Source organism: Mastigoproctus giganteus, chromosome 3 (genome assembly GCF_048544385.1).
Source record: "Mastigoproctus giganteus isolate SK-2022 chromosome 3, ASM4854438v1, whole genome shotgun sequence".
NCBI classification, from domain to species: Eukaryota; Metazoa; Arthropoda; class Arachnida; order Uropygi; family Thelyphonidae; genus Mastigoproctus; species Mastigoproctus giganteus.
Window position 1 is genome coordinate 107,169,805 of NC_143577.1, and position 25,848 is coordinate 107,195,652.

General features: G+C 39.1%; 1 protein-coding gene across 1 annotated transcript in view; it reads right to left on the reverse strand.

Moving 5' to 3' along the window:
- Positions 1–1,309: 1,309 nt before the first annotated feature.
- The window catches only part of LOC150088209 (poly(ADP-ribose) glycohydrolase-like), a 325,145-nt gene continuing 300,606 nt past the window's right edge, over positions 1,310–25,848 (reverse strand). The window contains exons 17-18 of the mRNA XM_090370070.1: positions 17,191–17,425; positions 1,310–1,509 (exon numbers count right to left, since the gene is read on the reverse strand). Coding sequence (XP_090226196.1) covers positions 1,310–1,509; positions 17,191–17,425 — 435 coding nt within the window. The remainder of the gene's footprint in view (positions 1,510–17,190; positions 17,426–25,848) is intronic.

Genomic DNA, 25,848 nt, shown 5'->3' on the forward strand with positions numbered 1-25,848 from the left:
AATGAAAGGGACCTGGGGGTGGTGGTGCAGGCAGATATGAAGTTCTCTGAGCAGTGCAGACGGGCTGCAAGAGTAGCTCATGGTGTATTGTCAATGATATATAGGAACTTTTCTAACAGGGATAAGGAGGTGATTATTCCCTTGTATAAGGCAATGGTCAGGCCACACCTAGAGTACTGTATACAGGCCTGGAGGCCTCATTTCAAGAAGGATGTAGAGCTGCTGGAACGAGTACAGAGAAGAGCAACAAGATTAGTGAATGGAACAAAGGGGTGCTCTTACGAAGAAAGGCTTAAGTTTTGCGAATTACAGTGTCTGGAGACTAGGCACCAGCGAGGTGTACAAAGCCTTGAATGGTTTGAGCATGCTCAATGCTGATGGGATTCTTCCTCTTGCTCAGAATAATCACCTGAGAGGGCTTAAGTTCAAATTGAAGAAGGATAGATGTGCGGAAATTTGCCTTTAGCCAGCGCGTGGTTGGTAGGTGGAACAGACTTCCATCCCTTGTCGTGGAAGTTGATAGCCTAAATAAGTTTAAGGCTCAGCTGGATAGGTATTTCGAATGAACAGAGGGGTGAAGTGGTTATTTTTTTTTTTTTTGGCTGATGCTGCATAAGCTTGCTTTCTTGCATCAAATGCCTCTACTAACGCTAATGTCTGCTCCTTCAATCATGTCCCTTTCTGTGGCATACTTGTTCATCATTACTTTTGTTTTAGCCATATTCATCTTTAGTCTGCAGTCCTTACTAACTCTGCATAACTGATTAAGATTTTCCTCTAATTCTTTGGGATTATGACCACAATGTCATCTGCAAATCGTAAATGGTTTAGGTAGAAAGGAGTCAATGTGAATGGACTCCTTTCTGTGACCAGTCTAATCTTCTGAAAGCTTCCTCAAGGGCAGCAATAAACAAAGTCGGAGATATTGTGTCACCTTGTCGAACTGCTTTCTCAATTTTAAATTTGCTACTGTCTTTCCAGTGCCCGAAACATTGCCTTATGTTGTATAGAGTCAAATTCCAGGCATAATGGTGTTTTATATTTTAAAAAAGAGATACTGTTAGTAATTTCCAACTCAATTGCAGAAAATGAGTTCAGTGGCTGCCTGCATTACCAAAAAATTGCTATTTAACTTTCAGTATATGTATTCAACTGTCTCAGTTGGATACATATACTGAATTTGCAAGTACATTAGTGTGGAATAATGTTTTGTATTTGCATTCAAAGGAAGAGTGTACAATTTATACCAATCTGTAATTTAATAAATACATGATACATACATACAATCTTTCTACTGAAAATGTGGAAATCAACCGGGTGATGTATTTTCTTTGCACTTTTCATGCTGAGAACATTCAGCAATTTGATAATCTAAAGTTTCATCATTGCTATCATCTGTACTGCACGAAGTCCACAGTTTATAGACAAACTCATACAAGTTGAGAAGTGAATGGCCATCATTTTCCATATTTATTCGATAAAAGTTTTCCAGCAGTTCCCATAATTCACCTACAAATAAAATCAGAGAATTAGTAAAAATGCTTCATTTACTAGTGCACTGCCATACATAACTGCTGTGATTATGAAAGCAACTTCCCCCTCCCCACAAAAAGAAGTTATTGGAACCTGTTTTTCTTTTGTTGACTATGACACATCAGAAATACACTGAATTGAGGCAAGGCCATGTTCTTTCTCCAGTGTGATGTTATAGGTAGATATAATCACAATCCTAAATAGTACTTTGGAACAGTTATTGCAAGAATAAATTGAAATACTGCATTTAATCAAATGTAGATTTAAAGTAAAATAAACAGGTTATTGTGGGAACACACACTATTGCCTCACTGATTTTTTACTATCATTGCAGAACTGTAATTCGGCTAGGCAGCTTCTTTTTAAATTTATGCATAACGGTAGTGGCAGACTGCATCTTGTTGAACCAAACTATGCACTATGCTTTCTTGGGATTGGTAAATAAAAAATTTAAGATATCCACTGTAGAAGTGGTTTCACATTTGCACTATGCCCATTCGCACAATTTTGTTTTCATATAGGAGATTTGTGAAGAAAATTTATAAGCCACTGGTAGTGTTTTTTAAATTCTAAAAACAGCATTTTTCAGTTTGGCAACAAAATTGCCTTGCTAAGTGATGTTCAATAATGGAAATGTATAGTACAGTCTAAGTTAAATGTTCCTTTTTAGTAATATATTGTGCCATCACAAGTCTAATTAGTATTACTGCAATGACCTTGGCCTTCAAATGCATGTGTGACAATTACCCTTGAAAGTACAAAAAGGACACCTGTTACAGTGTCCACAACAGGAGGCCTCCAATTCGATGTTAATGCTCAAATATTGTGATGTTTGTGATATCCTGCTCAAATATTGTGATGTTTACTGAGAGTTGTATATTACAATGCATGCATTAGGGAGGATTACTGTCCATTAACAGATAAAAATGAGTTAAATGTCTGACATATGTGTCCTATGGATTTTGTTTAATCTGGAAAAGTTTATTAATCTGTTTCAATTTTTTTGAACTCTTTATATGGTATCAATAATTCCACTGTATTTGTTTGGGTGTCTTCTGCCAGTTTCCCTGGTTCTAAGTAAAATAAGACTGAATTTGTTTCCGTATTGATTTTGAATGGAAGAGCTGCTTTTTTAGGGGTCTGGTGAATTTTCCTCCCAACGTTCAGAGATGTCCATGAACAGCCACAGTGGATCTGGTTATTGTTAGATGGATATTAAAGTAGAATGGCAATTAAAAGCCATTATGTGCCAAACAAAGATTAGAAAGTAAATGGTCAGATATACGGTGGCAGATGCTTCTATTGCATCAGCCGTTTCTATAAATACGGCGTCGAAAGGGTATACACGCTCATTATCCTGTTTTGCAGAGGTGTAAGCATGGCTCCATATGTTCGGTTGACACCAAGAAAAAAGTGTAGCTGTTGCTCTGTCCCAGGAAGGACTTTCTACGCATGCCATCACTGATAAAATAGCTGCCACCAGTTAACAGTATCCCAGGTACTGTGAAGAGAAGACCTGGATCAGGCCATAAGAGAGTGACTACACCTTCCCAAGATCAATATTTGAAATGCTATGCCTTCGTAATCACCATGCTAGTGCTCCTGATCTAAAGCTGAACTTTGAGATGGCCTCTGGTGTTGAAACAAGTGCACGAACTATCCAAAGACTGCTTTGTTGACCCAACAAATGAGGAAGAAGCAACTTGCTTGGGCTAAAACATTTTTCATGGACAAAAGAGCAATGGGACACCGCCCATCTTTGGTGCCTCCATAGCCGGGTGGGAAGAAGCAGCAGTGCGTAGCACACGCTTCTTGATTAGACCGGGGTTCGAGCCCGTCACCACCAAAAACGGAGGATGTGGAAAGGTCAGGGAATGACCACCGCATATTCCCGGAGCAATATGGCCTTAGCTGCTAATGCTCTTAAAAACCAAATAACAACAACCACCACCATCTTTTCTGACAAATCAAAATTCAACCTGCATGGCTCGGATGGGAAGCAATATGTCAGAAGCATACTATCCTGACTGCCTAACAAGCAAAGGGTTGGGCAAATTAAGTTTATTAATGGAACAGTGAATGCAGAAACCTACACTGCTATCTTGGAGGAGTGCCTGAAACCCGTTATTAGGGATTTCCACATAGCAAAATTGGTAAGTTTGTTTTAAGCCTCACAAGGCTTAAAACATAATTACACCAATGTGTTCCCTCGTTTTTCTCCCTTAAGGTGCAGTCATTACAGTGTTGGTCACCTGGCAACAGTCCAGATTTGAACCCTATTGAAAATTGCTCAGAAGAAGTCAACACGTAAGATTCAGCTGCAGGAGAGCATTGTAAGGGTGTGGTCCCATGAAATTGGGCAACCGTATATTCAGAAGCTGATTAACTCTATGCCAGATCGTTGCAAGGCTGTAATTGCAACTTGAGGACTTATTATGGTGATTTTCAGTACATAATACTTGTCATTTCAGTTTTTAAATGTAAATGCAATTAATTATGTATTTTACCCTTTGGCAAAGTCTTTTTATTGGATTTCATTCACAGAGATATGTATCCCTTTGAACATTTCTGCAACCCACAAGTGATGCAGTTTTTTTGTCTGCCACTGTATGCATTATTGTAAGATTTAGCAACTTGCATTGACATCATGTATCATCTAAAATTCATTTCAGACATAGGAGTGATTTGTGCTGAATGCCAGGATAAGAACATGGTTTGCTGTACTCTGTTATAGAGGATAAAAGTATGTGTATGAGCTGTCCTTAGTCTTTCCAGCATGATTATTAAGTTTTGAATTGGTTTAATTTGAAGGAGTTAGCTTGGTTTTGCAAGAGGCATTAACAGTGAATTTGGCCACATAGTCAACACTCTCATTGCCCCCCAACAAAATTTTACCTAGATCAGTCACCAAGTGGGTAGTTTCTGATGCAAGAAAGCAAGTGTTATGAGCTTATGCAGCATCAGCCAAAAAAAAAAATCACACCATTCCCTCCAAATTGCCTGTCCAGTTCCTCCTTAAATTTATTCAACGTATCAACTTCCACAACAACAGATGGAAGTTTGTTCCAGCAATTAACCACCCACTGGCTAAAGGCAAATTTCTGCACATCTATTCTATATCTGTCTTTTCTTAATTTGAATTTATGCCCTGTAATCGTAATCTGAACAAGTGGAAGGATCCCATCAGAATTCAGCGTGATTAACCCATTCAAGGCCTTATACACTGTGCAGGTGCCTAGTCTCCAGCCACTGCAATTTGCAGAACTAAAGCCTCTCTTAGTAAGAGGATCCCTTCTCTGTACACGCTCAAGCAAATCGACATCCTTCCTAAATTGAGGCCTCCAGACCTGTACGCAGTACTCAAGGTGTGACCTGACCGTTGCCTTATACAGAGGGACAATCACCTCCTTTTCCCTGCTAGCAAAATTCCTATATATCATTGACAAAACCCCATGACCTGCCTGGCAGCATTGCTCAGAAAAATTCATTATCTGACTGCACAATTACTCCCAGGTCTTTTTCATTTTCTACCACCTTAAGTGTAGTACCACACAGCTGGTACGTTTTTCTGGAGTTACTTCTACACATATGCAGTACTTTGCATTTGTCAAGGTTAAACTTCAGTTGCCACTTCTTAGCCCGTCTGTCCAAATTAGGGCGCCTCCCTAGCCAGGTGGGAAGGAGCAGCAGTGCGTAGCACACGCTTCTTGATTAGACCGGGGTTCGAGCCCGTCACCACCAAATACGGAGGATGCAGAAAGGTCAAGGGAATGACCACCGCATATTCCCGGAGCAATATGGCCTTAGTTGCTAATGCTCCTAAAAACCAAATAACAAACTGCCCAAATTATCTAGATCCTGGTGCAGTAGCACACTGCCATTAACAACCCTGCCAACTTTTGTATCATCTGCAAACTTCGACACTAAGCCTGATATACCTTCATCAATATCATTAATAAATATACAAAACAGTGGACCGAACCCTGAGGCACCTCCGTAGCCAGGAGCAGCAGTGTGTAGCACACGCTTCTTGATTAGACCGGGGTTCGAGCCCGTGACAACCAAATACGGAGGATGCGGAAAGATCAGGGAATGACCACCACATATCCCCGGAACAATATGACCTTAGTTGCTAATGCTCTTAAAAACCAAATGACAACCGAACCCTGTGGAACTCCACGAAGAGCTGCACCTATTGATTACCACCCTCTGTCTTCTCCCACTTCACCATCCTTTTATCCATTGTAGCAACTTACCCTTAATGCCATTCTGCTCCAATTTGTACAATAGTGTCAAAATCTTTCCTGAAATCCACATATATGATATCAAAATTATTTTTTACATCCAGTTCCTTTGTAACCACATCATAATAACCAATTAAATTTGTCAGGCAAGACTTTCCCTTAACAAACCCATGCTGCGTCTGAATTATTGCTGCAGTCTTGTCTAGATGATACTGCAATGCATCTTTAACCAGTGACTCCATTATTTTACCCGAAATAGAAGTTAAACTAACTGGTCTGTAATTACTCGTGACCCTTCGATCCCCCTTTGTGAATTGGGGATACATTTGCACATCTCAAGTCCGTGGGAACCTCCCATAATTATGGCTAAGGGTTTGCTTAGTTGCTTTGCCGCCTCCTTTAATATAACTGGATAGATCACATCCACCCCAGGTACTTTTCTTATGTTTAACTTCAACAATTTCTCCTCCACTTTGCTCTAAGTTATTACAAAATCATTAAGTACCCTGCTACAATTTGATAACCTTCTGCCCTTTTCAAAACTTTATAATTCCTCATGTGTGAATGTAGATGCAAAATGCTCATTCAGTTTGTTTGCTATCTGAGCAGGATCATCAACAGTCAAACCATCGATGTCAAGTGAACCAATCAGATTCATCCCCTTTCTTTTAGAGTTTATATAAGTAAAGAAATTCTTAGCATCTTTTACCAAGGATTTCTCGTAATCTGCCTTCGCCTGCCTAACCTCCTTTTGTGACCTGATTACAGACTAGCTTATATCTGCCATAGGCTTCTGTGTCGCTTTATAATTTATATGTATCCCATGCATTTTGATTCTCTGTTACGAGTCTCGTTAGTTCATTTGATAACTATTTAGGCCTGAACAATATTTCTTAATAGGTATGAAACTTTTAGTAGCATCCATGATTAATTCCTTGAATGCTTCCCACTTAGAATTTACTGTTGGTAACATCGTCAGTTGATCCCACTGTACAGAATTTAAAAACTGTCTGAGACCACTGTACTCACCTTTACGGAAGCAAAAACCCTTTCCTTTACCCCTGATGGTAATTATATCTTTAAGTAAATCCCACATCAGTACACTGTGATCACTGCTGATAACCAGATCAAGAGTATTACCCTCTCTAACATGCTGCTGCAGAAAACAATCATCCCATAAATCCACAAAAGTCTTACTAGTGTGTGAGTGACCAACCCACAAGTTCCAGTCAATATCTGGGAAATTAAAATCCCCCATTATATGACATTCTGATTTACTAGCTCACTCTATTTCTCTGTACTCGTTCGAGTCATTAGGCCTATAACACACTCCTACTCTTATTTTTGCTTTCGCAGTGCTTATGTCACACCAAACTGACTCAACATTGCACTGTTCATTTATATTAACTGGGTTCACTTCTTTTGATTTTGTTTTTCTTAATTAACAGCATAACACCTCCTCCCTTCCTATGTGTTAGTTGTAATCCTGTTAAGAGTACCTGGATATGCTAAAGTCAACTGCGTAAACTGACGAAAAAAAAGTAGTGATTTATGAAGCTGTTTTATATTTGCTCATCCCTCAAGGAAAAGATCTAGCTGCCAATTAATGAGCAAGGATGTGTCAGCTGCTAGCAGATTCATTGATGGCATACAAGTTCTCCTATTCAGGAGTAAATATGAATGATCAATCTTGGAATCCAAGATCATTGCGTACTATGATTTTATCTTAGCATGATATAAGAGAAATCCTTGGCAAAGACTTCTTTACTTATACAAACTCTAGAAATGAAGGGAATGAATCAGATTGGTCCACTTAATAATGATGGTTCGACTGCTGATAAACTGAATGTGTATTTTGGATGTACATTCACACATGAGGAATTTTTAGGGAAGAGGAAAGAAACACACCTGGGGGTGGATCCAGTTATATTAAAGGAGGTGGCAAAGGAAGTAAGCAGGCCCTTAGCCATAATTAGGGGAGGACCTCATGGACTGGAGATGTATCTCCAATTCACAGAAGGGGGCACGAGTAATTACAGACCTGTTAGTTTAACTTCTGTTGTGGGGAAAATAATGAAGCACTGCAATACAGCATGGGTTTGTTAAGAGGAAGTCTGGTCTGACCACACAGTTGGTACTGTTGCACATGGAAGACTATTGTACAAATTGGAGCAGTAATGGCACTAACAGAAAGTTGCCGCAATGGTTGAGTGGACTGTTCGTCAACTAATATTATAAAGGGGGGCTCCACTGATAACATTCGGTGTTGGGCCCATTGTTTTGTATATTTATCAATGAAGGTATATCAGGCTTAATGTCGAAGTTTGTAGAGACAGTATGCTATTGCAATGTAGTTTTTCCGTTGACAAAGTACTGCATATGTGTAGCAGTAATCTCAGGAAAATGTACAAACTGCGTGGTGAAAAATGAAAAAGACCTGCCTGGGGATAATTGTGCAGTCAGATATGAAGTTTTCTGAGTAGTGCAGGTCATTGGTCCTGTAAATGATACGATTATCCCTTTGTATAAGGCAGTTATCAGGTCTGAAGAAGGCCAACAAAGGTACCTGGAGGCATAAACTCAAATTGAGGAAAGACAGTTGTAGAATATAGATGGGTGGAGATTTGCCTTTCGCCAGTGGGTAGATGATTGCTAGAACAAACTTTGATCTACCATTGTGGAAGTTGATAGCTTAAATAAATTCAAGGAAGAAGTGTGAAAACTTTTGTAGTGAATGGATGGGTGAAATGGGAAGTTTTTTTTTGGCATCATATGCTTTTACTAATGCTAATAAGTAGAGTAGGTACAACAGTCATCCAGCTTTAGAACTGGATGATGAATATTGTCTTCTACAGAATGTAGTAAAAACAGTGTATGAAATGGTCTGAATTGATTTTTATAATGAAGTGGGTGGCATGTAAAACTGAATCTTGTGGATGAAGTTATGAGAAAGGATGGATTGAATGCAGACCTGGAAATACTGCCTCTTAGGCCCAATATGTACAGATCATGAAGAATTCTGTAATACCAAGTTGTGTAAAAATCATTCTCAGCGCATTACAGATCTGGGTTTCTGTTTGAATCGAGAGGTCTAAAGTTGATCTTGCAATTAAAAACTGTGTTATGATAAACTCATAAGATTGTATTTATCAGTGACAAGTCTCTGATAAATACAATCAATGCTTTGATGTGCAGGGAAAGCATTTTCTGTAAATATTTGGTAAGTATTGTTTTCCTGCATCCATTGTTTCCTCTATGAAGAGGATGAAAGAAAGCTATATCTCTGATTTCCATGCCTGATGCATCAACTTGTACAGTATCATCAGGAGCAGTGATTTCTGAATAAGTATTAGTGTATTAATACCCTTGTTTATCTTAGTTGTTTTATGAAATAAGGATACCTTTCCAAAGTGACACAGCTCAGTCTGGGTATCAGTTGTTTCTTGTACAGCAGTTATTGATGGTGACTTTTGAATTAGTTGAGAGAAAGTACGTCAGGTGTTATTTTGAACCTGTATTGCATTTTTGTTTGGCTCTTATCCATTGAATAGCTTTTCAGCAGGAGCAGTGTGTGGGCCATTGCAATTATCACAAGTGGCTAAACCCTGCTGACATTTTGGTTTCACATATGTTGGAAGTATGAAATGTTATGGATCAGAACTACAGCATTGTCTTGTAATTCATTTTTCACCTCTTCTTCTGAGATCCCACTCAGCTATCACATCTGTTGAGGTGTTTAGAGTAGTATGAGGGAAATGTCTAAAGGATGTGATATTTTGGAGCAGCTGTTCTGATTGACATTCATGAGCGAGTTGCCAGATCTTACGAAGTTTTCTAGGTGTTTCTGAATAGAATGCAATACAAGATGAACTGCAGCTGTTGTTTTAATAGAATCAATTTTCGGCATTTAGCACTGTGTGAGTTAAGATTCTTAGATTCTGGGGGGACTATTTTGCTCTTTCTGGCCTGCCACAGTGAGGCAGGAGCAGCTGAGTTAGTACTATTAATAAGAAACAGAAAGGTGAATTTCCTTTATGGAACTCTGCCTACTCCTTGTAGTGCAAGTTGTATATCTTGGTTGGCATGTGAAGGTTTATTTGCTTATATATACATGCTGTGAATGGGAGGTGTTGTATGCAATTCTATGAGAATGCTTTTTCTAGTGGAATCATGAACAGGGGCTCTGATTAGTGTTTTACAATATATATGTAACACCCCTCGTTGTTACTGAAATTAAACTGTAGTTCAGTTCTGGGTGCATGCCATTTTGCTTGTTGTGAGATCATCTGCAACAAATGTTTCCAGTTTGGAATATCCTTTGTATGTTATTTACTTACATGAATAGCAAACTGACCCTTGCAGAACATATGAAAGAATATCTCCAAGTGGTGTTTTCTACATCAGGATTTACCATAACTAACTGTCCTTTAATGATATTTGCCTCTGATTTGACAGTTATGTACAGATAAGGTTTGTTTTCTTCTAGAAGCCCTATAAGTTGCTTGCAAACTATTTTTCCAATAATTTGCTTAAGCAGCTGATGAGTGATATTGGTTGGTAGTTATTCAGGACTGACTCATCTTTTCCAGTAGAATTCTATTATAAAAGATTAATAGTGATTCTAAGACTATTTCATTTAAATGCTTTAACATAATGTTATGTTGCAGCAGTGTTGGTATACTGGTTACAGGTTCTATGAATTCGGTTATCATGAAGCGAGGTGTTGGTAGAGACAAAGGTTAGCAACAAGTCATCTTTTGCTGGTAATAATATTCACTGTTGTGAAAGAAGTTCCATGCTCACTAACAATATTTATGGATAATCTAATTGTTGAGAGAGATGCTTGCAGAGAAAAGTATGTAATTTACAGATTTGAGTTAATCTGCCAGCGTACTGCTAAGTTTCTTTGGCACCTGGGCCCATTTTTGTATGTGAGAACATTCTGACTGGCAAGAAGTCAGAATGTTCTGCTCAGTAGATGCACAAGTAGACAAAAGATGGGGGTATCAGCCTACTACCAGCAACCTCATCTAACATGATATTTAAATCTCTGAGTGGTTCTTGAATATGAATATCAAATGCCACTGACAGGTATTACAAATATTTTCCCAGCTTTGCTCAAAAAGGAATGTACATATGGAGTACACTGTGATAACCAAGTTCAAATTGCACAGATGCTCTTCAAGCCTCTTAAGCCATTGCCCAGGAGTTCAATGACATTTTGCTGAAATGGTAAAAAGCATAAACTGTACTTTGGATTACTCCCTTCTCTTGCCAAAAGGACAGAGAGATATAGATCCTATATGAACTTGCAGACTAACAGGAAAAAAAGAAGTTCTTAATATAAACAGAGAGGAGAACCTCTTAGACTGAGGTTATAAATTTACTTTAGACCAACTTATTGATAGGTAATGGATGATCCCTGATGGTAAACACATGTTTAAAGGCTAAGAGATTAGTTGTAGCAGGATATCCTGTAAAATCGACAAGTGCTGTAAATGTAAAGTCATACAAGTATTATTTGTGTATGTACATGAATAAGCATTTTAAGATTTGTTCTGATTCAGTACAGTACAAAAAAAGTGTGTTTTCATAAATCATAAAGCATTCTGAAAATTATGGCAGATTCAGGTAGCAGTGAACCTGTTCAACTCTGACAAATATTGGAAGGCAATTCAAGTCAGCTTGATTTCCACTGGGGTAACCTAAAAGATGAACATACTCATCACTTCATTGTTCAGTAGCAATATTTATGGACTGAGTAACTAGATAAAAAGAAAAACAACCCAATTGGAATTTAATTTACTCATGCCACTTTTCCTAAACTAGTAGTTCATGAAGGTTGTGTAAGGATTATAAAAAGCATCCCACATGGCCTGTACTGTGGCAATGGAAAGCTGAATTATATGCAAAGCCATGTTACAATCTTATTTGTTTTTTGCTAACTGGGTGGACTTCTACCATTGAATAGTTTGAATAAATTCAAGGAAGAACTAGACAAACTACTGAGGGAATGATAGGTGAAATGGGATTTTTTTTTTTTTTTTGGTTGATGCTGTATAAGCACTTTCTTGCATCATTTGCTACTATTAATGGAGAAGATATTTCTTCAATACCATTGAACAGTATAGTAGAAGGCTTGGGAGTATGTTTTCCTAGAGTGGCACTCCTCCCAGTAATGAGGAGTTAAAAAGACAGAAGTCTTGTTTATGTTAAATTTCTATAGATCGTAACAGGAAATACACAAGGAAGAAAAGTTAGTTATACTAAGAGATCATTAACCTGGGAGCAAATGTTAAGCAGATTTTTTTTTTTTTTTTTTGAGAGAAAAAAAAAGACAGGATTGAAATTAAAGTTTTCTCCTCCATACTGGAGATCAACATTTAAGCAAATGGTTGTAGTTGTATGGGCATAGCCATGCTTGTTGAACTGGAATGAAGTATTTGGTATGTTGAGGGTCTAGCGGCTCCTGGGATTTCGCCCATCTCCGCGGTGTTCTCTGTATCGAGTGACAGTACCCTGTCAAGCCAGAGATTTAAAGTGTGTGGATCGTGTATAGTGTAGTCTGTTGTGTCCATTGTTCATCTGGCTTATTGGCCATCGGGCCCCTGATGGGACCCGATGTTGCCCATACCGCGCCACGTGGAGGCTAGCCAGGTGTTACCAATAAGGAATCAGTACTCTGGCAGGTCCTGCCACCTACTTTCCTCAGATTTCAATGGCTAGGACCTATAAAAAAAAAAGAAATTGCTTTAATCGCTGTTAGTGCTTTGTTTGGTCATAGAGATTTGCCTTAAGAGCGAGAATGGATTGTACGCTGGATGAGTTTTATTTTTTTTTGGCCGAAAAGGGTCGGACAAGCAATTTTGGTGTAGTTACAATTTTGACATGTGGGGCTGTGTGCTGTGAAGGTAGACAGATTTGGGGGGGGGGGGGGGGGAGAAAGGGACCGATAGAGGAGGTGGCCCCCAAATGTTCAGTGGGCATGCCCATGCCACACCAGAGGGAAAGTGGGTTTTGCAGGGAGAGGGGGAGACAGGGGTGTCCCCCCCACCGGGAAAAGGAGATAAAGCAGGCCCGGAAAGGTGTCGGATCTGGGTCGCCATTGTTTCAGGGTGGTGGGCGCTCTTTGCCTCGCGAAGAGATTTTGTGCGAAAAGCGTGAAAGCCTTATAGTTTTCTTCTTCCTGCACCACTATGTCCTTCTGATTTCTAAGGATGGAGCGTAGTTTGGTAAACAGCAGGCCACGGAGGTCTTCATATATATTACATTCATAGAGCAGGTGCTCCCAAGTTTCTTCTTGTCTGCATCTACACTGCGCTATGTCCGAGATTCCAAAATCGTGTAGCTTCTTCCTGAAGGAGCCATGCCCTGTCAGCAGGTAAGTGGTAGTCCAGGAGAGTACCAGGTCGGGGAAATAGGGTAAACACGTCCAATGTCTGGTATGAAGCTTCTAGTTATGCGGCCTTTAGTGGAGTCATTCCATCGATTCTGCCACACTGTTCTCATGTGGTCTGTAAGATGTCTTTTTTCCTGTGGTCTAGTCAGAGTTGGGTCCGTAGTGTATCCCAAATGTGTGATTACCCTTCCTTTGGCATGTTGGTGCAGCAGCCCACGGCCGACAATCTCTAAGTCCAGAGGGAGACATCCCGCAAAGACCTGGAGAGAGTGGGTGCTCACCGTGCAGCATGCTCTGGTTGTTGTGAGGAGAATTATTCGATGGATGGTTTCCAATTTCCTCCTGTTAACAGCAGTGCTTGCCTTAGCGTACCAAGCTCCCGCTGCATAAGCCAGTGCCGGGATCAAGAATGCCTTGTAGAGGATGGCGAGTGCCCTCTTCTTCAGACCCCAGTCTGCGTGTAACTTTAGCGAATAGGCCGGAATATTTCCTGAATTTTACTCTGAGGTAACTAAGATGCGGTGTGAAGTTGAGGTGTCTATCGAGGATAACGCCAAGATACTTGACTTCTGTTTCGAGTTTAATGGTTGTTCCATTTATCTTGATCTGAGGAGGCCTCCTGGGATCAAGGGAGCCCTTGAATGTGTTTTTTCCGGTGAGATGTTCAGTAGATTTGCATGGGTCTCCAGCTGTGTCCTGCTATTAGCCTGCAGCATCAGTATAAGATCATCGGCGTATGCCTGCGTTCTTATATTAGGGATTTCCATATTGAGGAACTCATGTAGTAAAGTGTAAAGTGTGTTTAGGGTCAAACGGCACAAGGGGTTTCCCCCCATCTCCGCGTAGTTACATTGTGGGTGAACCAGTTGACTGGAAAAGCCAGAGATTTAAAAGTGTGGACTTTGTATATGTATGATGCCTTGTACCGTTGTTCATCTGGTCAATTTAGCCGCTGGGCCTGTACTGAGGCCCAACGTTGCCCCACTTACGCCCCGTGGAGGCAGACCAGGAACCCAGTAGTCTATTTCACTCTGGAAGGTCCTGCCACTTAATTTCCTGAGATTTCGGCGGCTAGGATCTTAAAAAACTCATGTAGTATGATATCATCATCAAAACTCAGGGTTTCCAATCAATGATATACAAGAGGAAAAGAACAGAGCCTTTGACTAAGAAATTAGATAGCCATCTACTAGAAAAATAAATACTGGTACTAACAGCCCCTCAGTTTGTGTGTGGGCTGAAAAGCTTTACACCCTTGAATTAAGAGAAATTTAAATTTCCTCTGGAAAATATGACTAATATAAGCCGTATACAGGGTGTCTCAAAAATATTGGTACAAACGTTTAGGGGAGGTAGGTAACAATTAAAGGAATGTGAATCGCATAGGAACCCATAACAGGGAAAGTAGTAGCAGAGGCACAAGAAGCAGAAATGACACAAGACAGTAATTAATGGCAAAAATTTATTTGACATAATAATGGAGTACGAGATGGATGTATTTCATGATGTTACAACAAATGCTTGAAGGTTCCACCATGAGACGTGATGCATGCGTGACACCGGCGTGGCATGGATTGGCAGACACGAGATCCATTTCCTTCTCCACAGGCGATTCATACACGATAGATTTGAGGCCCCCCCCCCCCACAGAAAGAAATCAAGGATCGAAAATCAGGTGAGCGTGGGGGCCAGGAAACGGATCCACCATGGCCAATCCTTCGATGCCCAAAACGTCTGTTCATATGGGCAGGTGTCCCGTCATGTTGAGTCTCACATTTGCTGGAACATCGTCAAGTAACCCTGGTAGAACTTGTTCAAGAAAGATCCGATATTTAGCGGAGTTCATGCGGGATGGTAACAGGTATGGGCTGACTAAGCAGTCACCATCCATACCTGCCCACACATTTATTGGGAAGTGATGTCATGTCCCATGGGGGCGCACACCGTGTGGGCCCTCTGCTAATCAATACACTAGGTGCATGTCTGCCAGCTCACAGTTTGTATATCGAAGCATGCTCTTTATGCGGCGACTACTGCTTGAATGAGTAAACCAGAAATTTTCCCTCTCGTGAACTGATGAACAGTGCTGTGTACCGAATTACGGTGACGGGTTCTATGCGATTCACATTCCTTTAGATGTTACCTACCTCGCCTAAACGTTTGTACCAATATTTTTGAGACACCCTGTATATATCACTGGTGGGTTGATCATTAACTTACCAGTTCATGAAGAGTCTTAAGTTTCTGGAATGATCCAACACACACAAACAACTGACTCTTAGTTATTAAAAGATTTCTGTCCATGGAAACAGTTTTTGCACGCATCAATTATTAGCCATTCCAAGATCGCAATATTTTACCTTTTGTGCTCTGGTTATACCTTGAACAGCAGATCTCTCAGAATACACAATGGCTGTTTACTAAAGAATGATAATTCCTCTTCCCCCCCATACCTCTATTAAATATTCATATTTTGATGGTCCTTTTCAAAGTAGTCTCCATTTTCGTGAAATGCACTTACTCCAACATTTTTGCCATGTGTTTTTACAACTTCTTCAACCTTGGAAAAAAAAAATGCAGGATGCAAGGCTTGTTTGTTATTTAGGAGCATTAGCAACTAAGGCCATATTGCTCTGGGAGTATTTGGTGGTCACCGGCTCGAAGCGTGAGCTACTTACTGCTGCTCCTGCCCACCTGGCTACAGAGGCGGCAAGGCAGATGGGACATTAATGGCTAAGTACTTGATTTCAGTATGAGCAATGTGTGATCTCACATTAAGGTCTCATTTTTGTATAACGTGGCAAGTGCTGACCTAGACTTCCAAACAGAACTTTGATGCTTACTCTCAGGGTCAAAACAATGAAGCCATGTGTCATTCACCTTGTGTAGAACGTAATCTTCAGTAACCATCTGTTGCTCAGGTGTGAGTAGTCTTGAATTCCAGCATGCACAAACATGTATTACATGCAAATGACACGGAAAATACTGTGCCTTACTGTTATACGATGATTTTCTCTCATGATTACATAAGCAATGTTTATGGTTTTTGTGGTTGGAGCTCCAGGACTGGCAATTTTTGTAATTGAATCATGTCCACCTGCAAGCTGTGCTATATGGAATTGTAGAGTCACCATACTGTTTTTTGCATGTCATGTAGGCGAAACTGAACAGATATAAACTTGACTGACTGCATGAGTGAACCGTGCAGTTGCTATGGTCTTAAATTCTGCAGCATGGCTGTTGGTGAAATCTTAATTTTGTCTGTGATTGGAAAAGCTATCTGCTTCGGAGGAACCACACTGACAAAAATGAAATGAAGTTAATTTAATTTTTCCAACATGTGATTTCTCACACTCAGCCTGCTGATAATTAGCTTCAGTTTTGTAATAAAAAACAACATAGTGATGGAAATGTTTTGGGTATGACCCAAAAAATACATTAGGGTTATGGGAAATCAGCCCCAACTCACCACATAGTGTGTTATGTGCTGGGACATTAAAAAGACTATATATGCATTTCTAACCACACCATATCACTCAAGACTTTCCAAATTATGAAGTGTTAACTACACATCCTGTATTTAAAGAAGCATAACAGAAATCTTGGGTTTTATGCTGATCACTTACAAAAAAAAAAAATATATATATATATAGTTTAGCAATTACAGACCTGGAGCATTATTTGAAGTTGGGCATAAGCATATCTAACTAATGTCAAATTGCATGGAGAAGATACAAAGTAATTACACCTATGATGTAACACTAATATTTATAACCTGCCCACACACACAGTAATACAGTCAAAATAAATCTTAAGTTCCCCATGTTATTGAAGCAACAGTGTAGTCTTGGCGACCATACAGTAAATTATTATAACATAATTACCAGCATCTCTGCTATAATGGAAAACTTTCCAGTTCACTGGAAAGTTTTCCATTATAGCAGAGATGCTATAGATGAATTTGTATTAACCCTGTCACAAATTATAATGATACCATTTAAAATACTAACTTACCAACAGTGGTATTTTTACTCATCAGAAAGTCATATACACATTCTATATCTGCTTTAAGCTCTTCATTATTGAAAGTATAGTAAACAATATCACGTTCTGCTTGTGTAGCAGCCATCAACTGAATAAGAACTTTCAGTCGAGGATCTCCTTTGAAAGCACCACATCCCCAATTACCGGTTGCAACGGCAGGTAGATTTTTAGAAGAGATGTTTGGTTCATAAAATCCACAGTATGCCTGAAACAAAACAGTATATCAAAAGCATATAATTACTCATTAACAGAAGCACAAATTAACCCTAAAATAAACTAATACATCTGATTACAATTTGTTTGGCTTTTCATTCTGCAAAAAAGTTGTGCTGAAAATGTGATGTCAAAACTTTTCCTCATTAACACTCAAATGTCCTTCTATCTCTGTATAGAGAAAACTCCTGATTCAATTGTAGTGGGATGGCTCCAAGACCTAAACATAAAATTATCCACTTAAATGTCATTGCAAGTTAAAATTTAATATAAGCTGCTTACAAACTCAGAAAGGGATTTGACTTTGGGAACCCAACATAGGTGCTTCCATAAGGATGGTCATGGAAAAGCAAAGAGCATGGATCACAGTTCAGGTTGTAATAGTGGCATGTGATGTACGACAGCAAGTGTATGAGCTTATGTAGTTAGCATCAGCCAAAAAAAATTCACACAATGATTCCCTCTAAATGTTTGTCCGATTCCTCCTTGAATTTATTTAAGCTATCAACTTCCACAACAACAGATGGAAGTTTGTTCCAGCAATTAACCACCCGCTGGCTAAAGGCAAATTTCAGCACATCTATTCTACAACTGTCTTTCCTCAATTTGAATTTATGTCCCCTTAGGTTTGTAATCTGAGCAAGTGGAAGAATCCCATCAGAATTCGGCGTGCTCAACCCATTGAAGGCCTTGTACACCTCAATCAGATTAACTCGCAGGTGCCTAGTCTCTAGCCGCCGCCGCAATTTGCAGAACTTCTTACCAAGCCTCTCTTGGTAAGAGGATCCCTTCATTCCCCTCACCAATCTTGTTGCCCTTCTCTGTACATGCTCAAGCAAATCTACATCTTTCCTAAATTGAGGCCTCCAGACCTGTATGCAGTACTCAAGGTGTGTAGCCTGACCATTGCCTTAACCCATGACCTGCTCTTGCAGCCTGTTTGCATTGCTCAGAAAACTTCATATCTGACTGCACAATTACTCCCAGGTCTTTTTAATTTTCTACCGCCATAAATGTTGGTACACAGTTGGTACATTCCTCTGGGGTTACTTCTACCCATATGCAGTACCTTGCATTTATCAATGTTAAACTTCAGTTGCCACTTTTCAGCCCATCTGCCCAAATTTTCTAGATCCTGTTGTACTAGCACACTGCCATTACCATCCCTGCCAACCTTGACACTAAGCCTGATGTACCTTCATCAATATCATTGATACATATACAAAACAACAGTGGGTCCAACACTGAACCCTATTGAACTCCACTAATAACATTAGTCCAGAAAGAACAGCATCCATTGATTACCACCCTCTGTCTTCTCCCACTCAACCACCCTTTTATCCATTGTAGCAACTTACCCTTAATACTATTCTGCTCCAATTTGTACAGCAGTCTTCCCTGTGCAACAGTGTCAAAAGCTTTCCTGAAATCCAAGTATATGATATCAAAATTATTTTTTGCATGCAAATAATAGTATCTAATCAAATTTTTCAGACAAGACTTTCCCTTAACAAACCCATGCAGTCTTGTGTAGATGATTCGGCAATGCATCTTTAACCAGTGACTCCATTATTTTATCCGGAACAAAAGTTAAACTAACTGGTCTGTAATTACTCTATCCAGTTATATTAAAGGAGGTGGCAAAGCAACTAAGCAAACCCTTAGCCATAATTATGAGAGCATCCTTGGACTGGAGATGTGCAAATGTATCCCCAATTCACAAAGGGGGATCGAAGGGTGACACGAGTAATTATAGACCAGTTAGTTTAACTTCTGTTCCGGGTAAAATAATGGAGTCACTGGTTAATGATGCATTGCAGGATCATCTAGACAAGCAATAATTCAGACAGAGCATGGGTTTGTTAAGGGAAAGTCTTGTCTGCCAAATTTGATATCATATATTTGAATTTCAGGAAAGCTTTTGACACTGTTGCACAAATTGGAGCAGAATGGTATTAAGGGTAAGTTGCTACAATGGATAAAAGGATGGTTAAGTGGGAGAAGACAGAGGGTGGTAATCAATGGGTGCTGCTCTTCATGGACTAATGTTATTAGTGGAGTCCCACAGGGTTCGGTGTTGGCTCCACTGTTGTTTTTTATATTTATCAATGATATTGATGAAGGTATATCAGGCTTAATGTCGAAGTTTGTAGATGATACAAAGGTTGGCAGGGTTGTTAATGACAGTAATGGCAGTGTGCTACTGCAACAAGATCTAGATAATTTGGGCAGATGGTCTAAGAAGTGGGCTAAGTTAACCGTGACAAATGCAAAGTACTGCATATGGGTAGACGTAACCCCAGAGAAACTTACCAACTGTGTGGTACTACACTTAAGGTGGTAGAAAATGAAAAAGACCTGGGAGTAATTGTGCAGTCAGTTATGAAGTTTTCGGAGCAATGCAGACAGGCTGCCAGGGCAGGTCATGGGGTTTTGTCAATGATATATAGGAATTTTGCTAGCATGGAAAAGGAGGTGATTATCCCTCTGTATAAGGCAATGGTCAGGCCACACCTTGAGTACTGCGTACAGGTCTGGAGGCCTCATTTTAGGAAGGATGTAGATTTATTTGAGCGTGTACAGAGAAGGGTGGTGAGGGTAATAAAGGGATCCTCTTACCAAGAGAGGCCTAAGTTCTGCAAATTGCAGTGGCTGTAGACTAGGCACCTGCGCGGTGATCTGATTGAGGTGTATAAGGCCTTGAATGGGTTCAGCACGCTGAATTCTGATGGGATCCTTCCACTTGTTCAAATTAAGAAAAGACAGATGTAGAATAGATGTGTGGAAATTTGCCCTTAGCCAGCGGGTGGTTAATTGCTGGAACAAACTTCCATCTGTCGTTGTGGAAGTTGATAGGTTGAATAAATTTAAGGAGGAACTGGACAGGCATTTGGAGGGAATGGTGTGATTTTTTTTTGGCTCATGCTGCATAAGCTCATACACATGCCACTACTACTACTCGGGTCTCCCTTCGATCCCCCTTGATGGTGGCCACTCCACGATGCCATCAATTTATGAGTATTCTTGGGAACCCATGACAACCAGGTGCCTCTTCTAATGTGCCAACTTTCTTTAAAAGGTAGGTTTGAGAGATCAAACAGATTTTTCACAAAAGTCTTTGCAACATGTAATTCAGCACTTACCCCATCACTTCCTGAAAAATAAACCAAACTTTACTCACAGGTATTCAGAAAGTGAGTGATGTCAACTGTTTATGAAAGCGTATACACACAAAGTGCACTTATCCACTGATCTTTTATGACAAATTAATGTACATAATAGTTGTTAGTCAGCAGAGTATATGGGTCACTGGTGGGTTGAGAAGACACTTATTTGGTAACAGCCTGAATTTATTTCTCTTTTATATTAAAAAAAAAAAAAATTTACCTCGCATTTAGTTTTAATTAAGTGTTCCTCAAAGAACAGGAAAGGAGACAATTATCTCAGCATACTTTTAAAATATTGTTAGTCTTTTTCTTTTTTTAATGCACTTAGAGCAAAAGTGCATTAAAAAAGCATTAAAACAAGCAGCTATTCAGTTAACACACCAGAAGGGAGAGGGGAAAACAGCTTCAATCCCTTTAAAACTCAGTCTACTATTATTTCTTGAAGAGTCTGCTCCCATTTCTTTACTGAGAATAATCCGGACTTCTGAATGTGGTTGAAAAAGCTAGGCCTTATTGTTCACTCTTGGTGCTGCTCTTTGCTTTTAAGCATCTACTGACTGACACTAATCTGCCTTACCATGAAATATTGTTCCCATATCTGGGGGTTATGATCTTGAAATGAACCCCAGATGAATAACATCACTTTTTTTTGTATTTCCTGAAAATTACTAAAGTAGCTTCTGTTTTCTCAATACATATGTGGCACTATAGGTTCAATTTCTTTGGTGTCATCGTAAAAAAAAAAAAAAAAAATAGCCATAGTGTATTTGGGGGCTATAACAGTGCCAGGTCCTACTGTACAATCATGAAATTGCCACAGATGGTGGATCAGGCACATGCACTGATATTACAGTGAAACTTCTCCTAACGGACACCTCTCTTTAACGGACATTTTCAAATTCCCCAACTCACCTCCATTGGTTTTAACATGTTTGCAGCTTCTGTCTAGCGGACATTCTCTGTAACGGACGTGGACAGGCAATCTGCACTGTTTCATTTAGATTAGCAATTAATTTGATCTCCCCACAACGGACTGCGTGAGAGCTCACCGCCCTTTTTCTAGGAACTTTTCTTCCACGTATTGCCTCAATCGTGTGTTTATTTTCTATTTCCAATTCTCTGAATTTTTTATCAAGGTTTACGTCGCGGTTCTAAACCCTTTTTCAAGAATTTTAAGGCACATGTAAAACTTCTGATGAATTCGGGATTTGGTCGGCCTTTCGTCTTTCAGTTTTGTTCAGTGTCGTGTGAAGTGCACAATGTATTCTCGTAAACATTTAACTTTAAAAGATAAAGTCGAACTCATTAATGCGTATGATCGGCAAAAAAATAGTGTTTACAATCTCGTTGCAAAATTCAAAATCGGGAAGACGCAGGTGCGACGTCCTAAAGGGAAAAAAATGAACTGCTCAAACAATTTTGACAACACGGAAATGATCAGGTTCAAAAATCATTCCCGAAAACTGTTGGACTTCAAATTGACAATGTTACGTATGAGTGATTTTGTCGCGCACGTGCTAAAAAAATTCCCATTAATGGGCCTATTATTAGGGAAAAGGCTTTGGAGGTTGCAAAATCTATGGGAGTAAATGAGTTCCAAGCTTCTGAGGGATAGACAAGTTCAAAACTCGGCATAAAATTTCTTGAAAAACCGTAAGCGGTGAAGGTGGATCTGTTGATACTGGGGTTGTAACAGAGTGGATGGTCAAATTGGAAGATTTATGTCGTGATTTTGAAGCTAAGGATATTTACAACTGTGACGAAACAGGGTTCTTTTTTAAAGCTCTTCCTGAAAAAACAGTGAGTCTAAAAAATGAAAAGTGCCAGGGCGGAAAAATTTCTAAGGAACGCTTGACTGTACTATTGTGTACAAATATGCTGGGAGACTTTGAACAACCTCTTGTTATAGGAAAACCACAAAATCCTGGTTGTTTCAAGGGCATAAAGTTGAATCTTTTGAATATTGACTGGAAGTCTAATAAAAAAGCGTGGATGACACGAGACATCATGAGCGAATGGATAAGTCACTTTAACCGAAACATGATTCGTCAAAACAGAAAAATTATTCTTTTCATGGATAATGCTGCATCTCACCCGCACATTGAATTGTCCAACATTCATATCGTTTGTCTGCCACCAAACACATCTGCAGAGTGTCAGCCCTTGGATCAAGGGATAATAAAAAAAATTTTAAACTTCACTACAGAAAACGTGTTTTAAGACATCTCATTGCAAACACGAACGATGTAACATGTGCGAGTGACCTTACAAAGAAAATCAGCATCCTAGATGCGATTCAATGGATTTCCTCTTCAGTAAACGCAATTAGAAAACAAACTGTCGTGAACTGTTTTGTAAAGTCTGGCTTCTCAAACGCAAAAATTGAAGTTGTGAACAGCAACTTGGAGCACCAAAAAGAACAAGAACTTCAACATCTATTGATAATGTATGATACTTCAGCTACAAGTGACCCTGGCTACAAAGATATAGACTCGAACTTCACTACAGAAGATGGTGCTCTAGATATCAACGACATTATCATCGATATTTTTCAAGAAGTTCCTCATGAGGATGAAAAAATGGAAGGTGGTCATTCTGTCGAAGAACATATTAACGACGAACCACCAATGAAAATAGAAGTGCTCATACAAATCAATCGTTTAAAAATGTTTTTCGCCGCTGAAGAAGATACTGAAGAACTTTCGATGGTTTCTTTACTCCAAACAAATGTTGAAAACAAAATTATCAGCCGGAAGAAGGTGCAGAAGAAAATAAGTGATTACTGTATGTATTTTTCTTAAGATAAAGTCATAATATGCATAGCACAATTGTATGTATATTATTTACAAAAATATTGTGCAAAATCTGTATATAATTTAATTTAATTTTACATTAAATGTTTAACGATTTTTCTTTCTTTCTTTTTTTTTTTTTTTCTCCCTCAGACTTCTTGTTAGCGGACACTTCTCTGTAATGGACAAATTTTCGTTCCCCATGGCTGTCTGTTAAAGGGAAGTTTCACTGTATTTGTTTAAATATATACCAGTTCATAGATTTAATTTTGCTACAGAATGTCATGTGTTATATTTTTTTAGTAACAGTTTATTACTTTAAGAAAATGGGAGATTCTTAACCCTGTGTGGGTTTGCTGCTATAACCAATGTTTCTGAGTCCAATTCTTGCTAGACCTATCTCTGTATGTACCTTTACTGTTTATCCTCCTACATGCCCTGGGATCTAACAATGTGATTTTTTTTTTTTTTTTTTTGCTGGTTATTTATATTATTGTCCACATGGACTCCCCTCCCTACTGATGTAAGTGAAGGTGCAGATTAAAAGCATCACATTCACACGTTGGGCAGGATTGCTATTCTTACTACGTTTGAGTCACAAAGTAAAAGTAAAGCTTGAATGCATATGTCTGTTAATTGTTGGGAAGGTTTTGTTGCCTGAGTTGTAGCAGTGGTTCGTTTGCATACAGATTTTGTACTGGTTACACAGTATGGACAGATCTAACCATTTCAGAGGACTTATCCGAGTCATAAATGAATGCTCCATAATCCAGATGGGTCCTTATTAGTGCCTGATACAATTGTAGCAGAGTGTTTTGGTCAGCTCCCAATGTTGTTGTAGATAATACTTTCAGTATGTTTAGTTTCTTTAGGCATGTTGTTCTCAGGTATTTTATCCAGGGTAACTCCTAGAAATTTAATGCTTGGAATGAATAAGATTACTTTTTCATCTGACTTTAGCTCTGGGACAGGTTACATTTCTGTAGGAAGAAAAAGTATGCCAACAGTTTAAAACTATTGTTTTTTTTTTTTTTTTTTGGCACATGTGCTGGGAAAGGTAGGAGATGCCGAAATCATCTACATATAGGGCAGTATCTACGCTGTGATAGTTTAAGGCAAACAGATCCCTATGGTAGTCCTTCCTGCTGGAATAGCGTGTTATGCATCCAAACTTGAAAGGTTTGGTGTTCTTGATCTATGGCAGTATGCTTTCTCTGTATATCAAAACAAACTGTGATTAGGTGCTCCTTATGAAAGCATTTTGTAATGTTATTTTCTGAACCCACATTAATTTTCCCTTGGCAATACCATCTGGACCCTGTGCTTTTTTTTTTGTTCCAACATCATTTAGGATTGACTGTATGGTTTGGAATGTGAAGAAATTTAGACTATGCTTCTGTCTGGTTTTCATATTTTTGGAAATGGTTTCACCGAGGGCATTTGCTATATCCTCAAGGTTAGCCATGTTTTTTCCTTTCCTGTTAAGAACTAGAGGTTGAATTTTGATACTTGTTGTTTATCTTATTTGTGGAGTTATTATTGTTGAGGTAACCCCGATCCAGGATGCCTTTTTATATAAGATTGCTTGTGGTGGGACTTTTACAGATGCTCCGGTCTTGCATTCCTCATTTCAAGTCAGCTTTATCTAATATCCATCTGGGATTTCTCTTGGTAGCTTAGAGTATTTTGTGTTAGGGTGATTATAATGATCACTATTTATAGATTTTCATATACCATCCATTCAAGGATGGGTACATTGTTGGGAAAAAGCTGTGGTATTGGTTCTTTTTATCTGGTGACACTTATTGTTGGCATTACTGCTCCAGATCTGTGACTATCATAACAGGCTTAGTGTACAGAACAGGTTGAGTGGCAAGGTCAGCACTTTAATTTCCCAGAATGGTCTGGGATCCAGCAAAATGTTATTGAGTGATTGGACTTGTTGCAGGAGAATAGCTGAGAGTGAATGCATTAAGGTAGGATGAGAAATTCTTCCTTATGACAGACAAAATGGTAAGATTAATAATCTTACTAAGTGCTACTGTTTGGTATTGTAAGAGGAAGAAACATAATCTAATGTGGAACAGCTACAGCTGTGCCCTGAAAAACATTACTTAAATCAACATTCCATGTTCTTTAATCCTGAGCGAGGCAAGTGGCTTACCATAATAGAAGGAATCCAACCAAATATTAGCAGCATAGAGAAACAGTAATGTTTTCTATAGTGGTGTAATGGGGGGATCATGTGCTAAATGACATTTAGCTATTGTAAAGTACTTCTGGATAACCATAATCTAGGTGTGAATGAATTCAAGTTCTGTAAACATATATTAAGGTATACTGATCAGCTCCCTATGACATGGACGAGATTGATTGAAGTATATTCAAATGCTTTAGTCAAGTAGTTTGCTGTCTAATATCAGCCCAAGAAATTAACGGTATTAACAAGTGGAATC